Source organism: Saccostrea cucullata, unplaced genomic scaffold (assembly GCF_032062105.1).
Source record: "Saccostrea cucullata isolate Sc308-1 unplaced genomic scaffold, CSIRO_AGI_Scuc_v1 ctg18247, whole genome shotgun sequence".
Taxonomy (NCBI): domain Eukaryota; kingdom Metazoa; phylum Mollusca; class Bivalvia; order Ostreida; family Ostreidae; genus Saccostrea; species Saccostrea cuccullata.
Window position 1 is genome coordinate 1,087 of NW_026924899.1, and position 10,516 is coordinate 11,602.

The 10,516-nt window shown below is 32.6% G+C and overlaps 2 protein-coding genes across 2 annotated transcripts; both read right to left on the reverse strand.

The window, feature by feature from the left end:
- Positions 1-318: 318 nt before the first annotated feature.
- Positions 319-891, reverse strand: LOC134267560 (uncharacterized; the record flags this gene model as incomplete). The annotated part of the gene is made up of 1 exon (XM_062749768.1): positions 319-891. A coding segment is annotated over exon 1 (573 nt), but the record flags the coding sequence as incomplete, so codon positions are not given.
- A 7,231-nt stretch (positions 892-8,122) lies between these two features.
- On the reverse strand, positions 8,123-9,763 carry LOC134267561 (uncharacterized). Its single transcript, XM_062749769.1, has 3 exons — positions 9,277-9,763; positions 8,251-8,894; positions 8,123-8,164 (listed from the first exon to the last, which is right to left on the reverse strand). The coding sequence occupies exons 1-3, from the start codon at positions 9,761-9,763 to the stop codon at positions 8,123-8,125; spliced, it is 1,173 nt and encodes a 390-aa protein (XP_062605753.1).
- Between the last annotated feature and the right edge of the window lie 753 nt (positions 9,764-10,516).

Below are 10,516 nucleotides of genomic sequence, written 5' to 3' on the forward strand. Positions count from 1 at the left end.
CTTAATAATAATAATAAAATTTGTATAGCGCCCTATTTAAAATGATTTACTTTAAGGCGCTGAACAGACACTATTTCAGATATACAAGTAGTTAAATACAACACAATAATCATAAAAACAATAATCATAAAAACATTAGACCTAAAATCATTCTAAGAGATCGTAACTAACATAAGAGTAAGCTAAAATTATATGCTGCTAGACTAAGATCAAATTGACATCACATTAAAATTTTCACACAATACAGGTTGTGCCCAAAATAAATAGACTTAGGACAATAGAACTTTATAACTTGTTCAAAAAATAAAAAAAATATACGTCGTATGCTATCTTAAAAAGGTGAGTCTTAAGATCTCGTTTAAAAGCTAAAAGTGACGTCTGGAAGCGAAGAGCATCAGGTAAACCGTTCCACAAAGTTGCCGCTGCATGGTCAAAACGACGCGTTCCGTATGTCTCCGTGCGAACACGAAGTTTCACAAGATGTTTGGAGTCATACGAGCGTAGAGTTCTTGACGGTTGATAGACTGTTATGAGTTCCTTTAGGTATGATGGTGATGTCCCCTGGAGTACTTTGAAAGTGTATAAAAGGATCTTATAATATGTTCTAAATTTAACTGGAAGCCAGTGAAGAGATATCAGGACTTCGGAGATATGATCATGCTTCCTAGTTCGGGTGGCAATCCTTGCTGCCGTATTTTGTACTCTCTGTAGCCGTGAAATATTTGTCTCTGTAATTCCATAGAGTAGTGCATTTCCATAATCAAGTCTTGATGCAACTAGAGCGACAACTAGAGTCTTACAAGCATCTTCTGTTATGAATGGGCGAATTCGACTAATATTTCGCAGGTGGTAAAAACAGGATTTGGACACTGCGCTAATCTGAGTCTCCATGGTAAGTGATTTGTTGAAAAACACTCCCAGATTCTTCACACAGTCTGATTCACAGATGACAGAACCATCAAAATCAAGTTGGTGTGTGAAAGAACATCCGAATATGATCCAGATAATGTCAAATTATATCAACTATTTAGTCTTAAATTAATATTTTATACACTGATCGATACTTCCTAAAAGATAAGACCACCTGTGGTGTGATCCACCCCCTTTCACTCAATAATGTTTGTGACTCATTGGACTGGGGTCCGCTCCGTGACGTCAGCAATGTGCAAAATTTGATAAGGTCGCGTATATTCCCATACCCTATACTACTACTAGTAATTTATAATTAATCACTCCACTGTAAACAAACAACCTTATAGAACAATTTATACCTCCAAAAACAATTATTTCAACATAAAAAGAAATTGTTCTGTTACTTATACACAGGTACATTGAGTTTACTTGTCCATTGCTAAGAGATCTAATTTATTAATCTTTTAAATAATTAAAGCACAGGGACTGTGTATATCATTATGAATTCTGCAACATGCAGAATGTCCATGCACTCATAAATCACAGTAAAATATCAATTAATTTCTACAACAATTAATAGTTATTATATATGATGGATCAAATCTACATGTAAGAGAATTCAGACATGTAAACGGCGTGCATACATTCAAATGTCAGGGGATATCAGCATTACTACGCATTATTCATTTTTTTTTACTTTGATAGTTTAGTATGAGAAATGTCGAGAGCTATTGATTATTAATCGATTACACTGTCTATAGTAATCGATTACAGGACAAAACGTACTGTAATTGATTATTTAATCGATTACACAAAATTCCTCTAAGTAATCTATTATTAATTGATTATATTTTTCAATAATCGTACCCATGCCTGTTACATATCAAACGCAGCTAGGATAAGGCTGCCCGTAAATTAAAAATTGTTTAAACTGTAGTAACTTCTCTGAACTACCTAGATATTACGTCATAATAGTATATGACATCATGTCACTGCATACTTGAGCTGACATGATTGGGAAAGTGTCATAATTATTACATGGCATATACATTTGGGGGGGGGGAACTTTTTGTTTAATTTAAGTGTTTGAAATGTTTTCTAAGCTCAAGTGTGCTGTAATGATGTTTAACAATAGCCCTATTCTTTTTGCTTGTCCAATATTCACATATTCAAATAACAGCAAAAAAATTATGTGTGAAACGCTCCCTTTACACGTCCGTAGACAGAGTTAGAATCAATGAATCGTATTTATATTGGACTGGCACAAGTGATAAACCAGGGCAAAATGAACATATTCTGTGTGAATCTACAAAATATGTCCTCTAACTGAATTTTGCTGGGGGATTGTGTGTAAAGAACTTTTGGACAATTTGAAATCACAAGACTTTACAAAAATCAACAGCATAAAAACTTACGACTTTTCAACTTTATACACAACAATTCCGCACGACAAATTAAAATCCAGGCTTTTTGATATCATTGACAGCTGCTTCTTCAACAAAAATGGAACTCGTAAGTTTACTTACCTCGTCATTGGTCATTTGAAAAATTATTTTGTTAAAACAGATTCTGATTGCACACATAAGTACTCTGAAGTTGACATCAAGAAGATGCTTGAGTTTCTGATTGACAATATCTATAAGGTTTTTGGAGACCAGGTATTCCAACAATCTATTGGAATTCCCATGGGTACAAATTGCGCTCCGTTATTAGCAGACTTATTTTGATATTCATATGAAGCAGAATTTATGCAAAATCTTTTACGTGAAAAGAAGAAAACACTTGCTGTGGCCTTCAACTCGACATTTAGATATATCGACGACGTATTGTCAATTAATAATGATAATTTCCATTCCTACGTCGACACGATATATCCTGGTGAGCTTGAGATAAAAGATACTACAGAGTCCGACACTTCTGCTTCATACTTGGATATTTTACTTGAAAAAGACACAAATGGTAATCTAACAACCAAGCTATATGATAAACGTGATGACTTTAACTTTTCTATCGTCAACTTCCCTTACTTATGCAGCAATATACCTTCATCACCTGCATACGGAGTATTTATATCTCAGTTGATTCGATACGCAAGAGCATGTTCTACGTATGAACAATTTCTTAAACGAGGTAAATTATTGACAAGCAAGTTGATGAAACAAGAATATCAACAGTTTCGTTTAAAGTCATCATTTCGTAAATTCTATGGTCGATACAATGACCTTGTCAGCAAATACAATTTATCATTGAATGAAATGCTGACTGACGTTTTTCATACCAATTGTTAGTCCATTATTTATACACTGAATTGACCACGGATTTTTTCCGTTATTTCCTGATTATGACAACGAGCACACGGCGGGTGTGACCGGTCGGCAGGGGATGCTCACTCCTCCATGGCACCTGATCCCACCTCTGATGTTTCGGAGGTCCGTGTTTGCTCTGCTCTCATTTTGTATACTTGTTTAATGGACGTTGAGATTGAATACTGTTCGTTATTTCCATATCCTTCCATCCATATTTGTATTAATCGCGATAAAGAGTGGAAAATACCCCTTCTTGTGTTGGTAACCTGATTTTCTCGTAAACACTTTCTAAACGCGTAAAAATTAAACCTGCCCCAGCACTTTCTATATATACCATAGATCACGATGAATTGAACTATGTAACAAACATTGCACAATAATTTTGTTTTGCACTTGTACCAAAACGATTTTTGTGCAACAATTAGGAATATCATAAATCTCCGTCACGTGATCAACACATTCATGTGACATCATAAAAATGCTTTAAAATAAAACCTGATTAAACTATTATCTCAAAATGACTGCAATTTCAAACAAGGATTGCATATTAAAATTAAAATCTAGCTCAAAATAAAGTGTATATTTTTAAGGCATATTAAGCCTTCGGACAGCCTTATCATAACTGCGAATACCTTACATCGGTACAGTACCGACCAGACCCAACCTGACACAAAGCAGTCCCAGAGCAGTCCCGGGGACTGTTTTCTGTTCCAAAACAGTCCCATAGCGGTCCTAGAGCAATCCTATCAGTCCCAGAGAACATTCCCAATGATGTGTAACACTTATACTCGTACAGTACCCAAATAACATGCATGATTGATTTTCTGTCCCAAAGGCGATTGAACCCACAGGTGTTGATACCATTTTACATACATTAATTGTCCAGGTAAACACAAGAAAAACAAAAAAAAGGAATAAATCACACTCCCGGTATTTTCAAATGTTTGTTTTTAAAACAAATTGACTCTTTCGATAAGTTGTTTATAAATTTAAAACTAATTCATTAATAAATTTCTCAATAATTGTTTACATTATTTATTTTACTGAAGAATGGTAGCCCCTTTTATTTCATGTTCATTAATAAATTGTTAGGTTATTTAAGGGTTGTTTGGAATATTCTTTTTTTATAGCGTGGTACTTGTAAAATGTGTAGCTTTTTTAATTAAAAAAATCTTATATACTTGTTTAACTGTAATAATTTTTTTTTTTTAAAAATAGTGCCCATGCATTTTTGGAGTACACAATTTTGCATTAAATAATAAATTAGGAGTTCATGTAGATTTTTTCCCTCATATATAACCCTGTAATTTATTTTTAGGGATAAAAATCTTCTCCTGACTTCGTTATTTAACAACTTTATTATTTTTATTAAAACATTTTTTAAAACTATTTTTGTGTAAGAATACAGTCTCTGAAAATTTTAAATAACTATTACAATTATACTCTCTACTTGTTTAAAGATACAAATCCTTGCATTTTTAATAGTTTAAAACTCCTCTCTGCTTCAAGTAAACAAAACAATTGAGAGCCTGCAAATTCAGAATACACAAGGGGTGGATCTATCATGTCACTCAGAACCTTTGTCACACATGAGAGTGAACAAAGCAGTCATAGAAATCAGTCCCAGTGACAACTGGGACTGCTTTTTAGAGCAGTCCCAGAGCAGTCCCAAAGCGGTTTCAGAGCAGTCACAGAGCATTCCCAGAGCATTCCAAGAGCGATCCCGAAGCAGTCCCGGGGACTGCATTCTTGGACTGCTTGGGAGTCAGGTTGGTTCTGTTCGGTACTGTATCTAGGTAAGTTCAGAACTATTATTGGCCCTGGACACACAAAATACTTAAAAAGTAAGTTTCAGTCCGTCAATAAAATTAGAGCAGATTATTCATGTGCATAAAAGACTGCTTGCTATGCCATCAATGAACTTAAACAACTCTCCGTATTATTCAATTTATTTTCATGTGCATATCCTTCATTTGAATATTTTGCTGAAACACCATAGGTATCATTATGTGAAAAGATTTGGTGTATCCCAATCAACATCATTTAGTTTGTGAATAATCTGATGCCTTGCACCAATGCATTATCTTGTCCTCCAAGAAAACTGTAGTAAACCACAGCCACACATTAATATAGCCGGTGACTTATTATCTCATTCTTTCTTGCAGTAATAGTTTTGAAAATTTCGCCTCGTTTGAAAATGTTTCTCTTGTTATAAAAAAAATATACAATTATGCAAAGGGGTGTTAAGAGAGTTCGTTCCAGAATGAAATATTTTCAAAAATTTCAAAGTAGTGCTTAACTAAAGAGATGAATTTTCAAGTCTGACAAAACTCCAAAAGTGTGCAAGATTTATGGCAATTCAGGTCTACCAGAAAGTTATAGGATTTTTCTTCTATATGAAAATATATAACATCTTTAAAGCACCCAAATGATAGAAATGCTTGTCCTTTTGAGCGAAAATAAAGGATAATTTACTTTTGTTTCTTCATGGCATCTGACAAGCTGATGAGCGTAAATATAAGAACGATAGATTACTTTTCAAAAGAATAGGTTTTTCATTTTGAAATTTTTCACAAATTTGATAATTTGTGCAAAGTATTTGCAAGGATGTTCTGACCTCGTGCTCAATATATGTCACACATATGTGTCATCTGTAATTTTCTGAACAGGCATCATCTGTTTTAGGGTAGAATGCCACACCATTTTTTTATTTTATGGATCTATGAGTCATCCTTTCGAAACAATGGTTTCAGCATTGAAAGGCCGATATTAGCTCTTAATTATTTTATATAATTTTTTTTGTATTTTTTCAAAGAAAATGAAAAAAATTATTTGCATCCAAATTAGATGCTTTCTTGTAAAAATTTTGCTGTAAATGAATGCATCACATGAATACCTAATAAAATATGAAAATAAAGTCTGGTTAGACTTTTTGATTTTTTTTATAAAAAAATATTTATGAAAACAAAACACATTATTTGTAAATATTTTTTAAACCTATGGTTAAAACACCATAAAACTAGTCACAACTAAGGACATTGTTTGTCAATCATATTTTAAAAAGAAATTGAAACGAAATTGAGAAATTTTAGTGAAATTAATTTTTTTTAACATTTGGACCTAACCAGATCAAAATTAAACTGATCCCGATCATAAATAAAACAAAATGAAAAAAAAATGCTAATTTATTGCCTCTTCATGTATTTACAATGCATAAATCTATTTTATTGTCAGGTTCTATAATGTTTTAACCCTTATAACACCTAATCAGACTAGTGTTCTTAGGAAAATGTTATTTATTTCCAATAACTGTACAATTATGGTCGGGATCGGTTTAATTTTGACCGGGATTGGCAAAAATTTAAAGAAAATAATTTCTCTAAAATTGAGCTACTTCGATTCAATTTCTTTTATAAATATGATTAATGAACATGTTCTCCCCAGTTGTGGCTAGTTTTAAGACGGTTTTAACCACAAGGTTAAAAAATATTCACAAATTATATGTTTTATTTTCATAATATTTTTTTATAAAAAAATTAAAAAGTCCAATCAGACTTTCTTTACATATTTTATTAGGTATTCATGGGATGCATTCATTTACACCAAAAATTTTACAAGGAAGCACTTAATTTGGATATAATTATTTTTTTTCGTTTTCTTTGAAAAAATACAAAAAAAATCATATAAAATAATTAAGAGCTAATGTCGGCCATTCAATGCTGAAACCATTGTTTAAAAAGGTTGACTCAGAGATCTATAAAATTAAAAAGTTGGTGTGGCATTCCTCCTTAATACCTGCCTTCCCCTGTAAACATGAAATATAACAAATTGTAAATACAAGTATCTTTTCATCGTATTTCTTTTCGAAAGTAAAAAAAAAATTGGAACGAACATTCTTAACACCCTTTATATTGAATATTTTCTACAATTACAATGAAATCAGCGCAGTCAGGGTTTTAATACTCAGTAAAAAATCAACATTGGTTGTAGACAATGTTTATTGTATTACTATGCTCTTTGATGTGATTTCAATACTCACAGAATAATGGTTTCAATCGAATGTTTCTAAACAAATCAGATTCAAGTAACTGAGAAATGTTTGTTAAACACCATTGTTCTTATCCAATTAACTACAAGAAAGTATGAGATAATCATTCACTGTCTTTATCAATAATATTAATGATTGGTAAACATTAAGGATGTAAAATATATACTGTACATCTTCTACCAAGTACATCTTGTTGTTATTCAGAACAGGAAAGAAGAGCTATATTGTCTCATCAGATGCCTTCCATATTCCATATTTTTACCTAATTGCCATTTCCAACTTAAGGACCCTCTCTACACGACTGCAAAAATTGTGTTGGAAATTGAGAAAAATATATTGTATGAAGGAGTAGATATTGTGCTTATTTATTTAGTTTTCAATGTATGGTGAATGCCATTTACCCCTGGGGGGAAATTTTTAAAGACAACACAGTTGCAGTGAATATAAATCACTGTAAATTACTTCAATAGAGAAAATGCATGTAAATAACACGTCCGGATAATTTATTTTGGCCTTTTAAATTGTTGAGAATACTTAAACTGATTACAAATTGAGTAATGTTGTGTAATTTTCTATTTTTTAGAATTTAAATCTCAGGGCAGATCACTCTAACTGCAGAAAAATACCTTAGAATCAGAACTCTTTAGTGTGCAGTGTAAAGAGTATTCTAACATAGGAAACATTTATAATTTGAAATATAAATTGTCTTGTTTCCATACATGCATGCTATTTTAATGGTAAATGAATAATTTAACCTATACTAAGGCAAAATAGAAAGTACTTTGTCTTTTTTATTCTTACTTTCACCTTATTAAAGAAAACAATATATCTAAAAAGCTTATTTCACTGCAAATATTCAATTCGGCTTACAAGCTTCAAGACCCCCAAAAGCTTTACTCTGAAACCAATTAGAAACAGATTGTCATATTTATCTATACACAATCCTCGTATTAAATTTAGACTCCCACAGTTTATGTAACGTACGAAATGTCCATCCTCATTAATGATGTGTATACAGTTATTATTTTCATCACTTGTCAGGACGTTACCCTGACTGTCTTTAGTAATTCCTGTTGGACAAAAAGGTCTCATTCTTGGCTTAGGAGTATGCCCTTTATATTTGAATCTTAATTTTCCAGCCTGATTGACCACAACTACTGCTTTTGCTCCACGGTCAGCCACACAAATATCCAGGTTTCTGTTCTCACAAATGTATTTATCGAAATCACCAGAGGAGAAGAGGGCATTACCTTTATTATCAGACTGAATGGATTGTTTCTCTGTGGAACCAGAGTATCGGGCAACTTTTGATTGCTTTTCATCATTTTCCATGATAATCAGCAGCTCACCCGAGGATGCACAACAGACACGTCGAGGTTTCCAATTCCGAAACCTGATCACTTCCATTATATCTGCATTCTTTATAGTGTTGACAGTTTTATCCTTGTCATCAAAATAAATTAGTTCGTCATTTCTTGATACTGCTATGTCTGCTGGCATGTTTCCTGACGCTGTTCTGATTGTTACGAGTGGTGATTCCTGATTAATGCTGTAAAGTTTTATTGTACTGTTCTTTTTACTTATCCAGACTCTTGAATTTCTGTAAAAGGCAATGTTTTGAAGAGAACCTGAAATGGGAAGAATCTTATTGAAAAACATTGCTTTTGAAACTACCCTCTTTTCTGGTGGACGGGATCCAATTTCTGGCAAGGGATGAGGAACACCGAACAATTTATAAATTTCTTCCTCTTATTGTCTCTGGTGTAATCTTAGGTACTAAGGGAATTTTTATGTGGGGAAGCGTTTTATAATGATTTGCAATTAATTTGACACTGAAAGGCGTTTCAATGTCATTGGAGTTAGCAGCAGTTTTAAGTAAATCAATTTGAGCTGTAATGTCAGCGATTTTTTGGTTTGTTATATTAAGATGTTTTTGTAAAGTTTTTAAATTGTTGGTTTCTATTGTTCTAACTTGAGTTGTAAGTTTCCCGACAAGATTGTTGATTTTACTATGCCAGTACTCTCCATGATTTGCTATGGATATTAAGAGATCTCCACATTCCTTCTTTAACTGACTCATTCTGTTTTGAACATCAGTTGCAAAGTCCTGGTATGAAGGATAAATTGTTTCATTAAATTTGATTTGTTCTTTCCTTATCAAGTCTTTCTTTTTGCTCAGAACGTGCAAGAATTTTGATAGTTTATGACCGAGATGTCGATCAGATGCCAAACAGGTGGGACAAACAGACACGTCACAGTGTCTACAATACATCTCACATTGTTCTTGAACATGGAAAGCACAGTCAGGATACATGGGAGTGGTTCTCCTTGACTGAAAATTGACTACTTTGTGACCCCTGTTTTCGTCAGTGGAGATGTGGTCTCCAACACAAGCCTTGCACAGATTGGCCAGACATGTATCACAATGCATCTGTACTATAGCAGTCTCACAAATGTCACATCGCGTCACATCTTGGGCACTGGTACTTGGGTCCATAATGAAGGTTTAAATCTGGAAATAATAAATTGTTCTGCTATTTTGTAAAAAGATATATATAAAAGATAATTTATAAACTAGATTCAAATAAAAAAAAATGGACCATACACATTTAGATATTTTCTTGTTTTTTGTTGTTTTTTTCATATTTTTTCATATTTTCAGAGTAACGCCAAGAGGAAAGGAAAAATACGTTTTCGATGTAACTAATTCGGTTGTAGGCAAAATATGTTATACGATATAAACTAAATCTTTTATACAATAAAATTTACAATATTTATGAAAAAAAAACAATAAGATGTGTTGCAAACAAATTGAATGATATAGACATATAAAGAGATTATTTTGACCTTTAATGCAGAAAAAAAACCCCGTCATTATTACCTGTTCAAGAGTGAGTATATGACCGCTCTCCGAACCAAATGATATTAAAACTACACTTTGTGTCTTTGGTGTACGTAACCAACATTGCTACGTTATCTACATATATCTGTAAGGTCTGGTATTTTAATAGGTTGTAGTTGTCAATTTTATAACCAGTACTCTATGTATATTGTAAGTTATTTGATTTATATGCATCTCAATGATGTAACAAATTCAAATATTAACAGGTATATCCTGTAGTGTTTTCCATCTTCAAAGAAACTAAGATAAGTGTATTGGTCCTTAGAGAATCATTTATACCCCTGATATTTCATCAAATAACTTGGTCTTACATTTCAATTTCGAAAAACTTTTTGCGATGAATTTAAA

Bases quoted from the DNA above. Each gene is read 5' to 3' on its own strand.
- LOC134267561 (XM_062749769.1), bottom strand. From the start codon at position 9,763: ATGGACCCAAGTACCAGTGCCCAAGATGTGACGCGATGTGACATTTGT. The intron at 8,895-9,276 runs GTAAAATCAACA...TTCCCATTTCAG, and splicing joins TCATGGAGAGTACTGGCATA to GTTCTCTTCAAAACATTGCC. The intron at 8,165-8,250 runs GTACGTTACATA...AATTGGTTTCAG, and splicing joins TTAATGAGGATGGACATTTC to AGTAAAGCTTTTGGGGGTCT.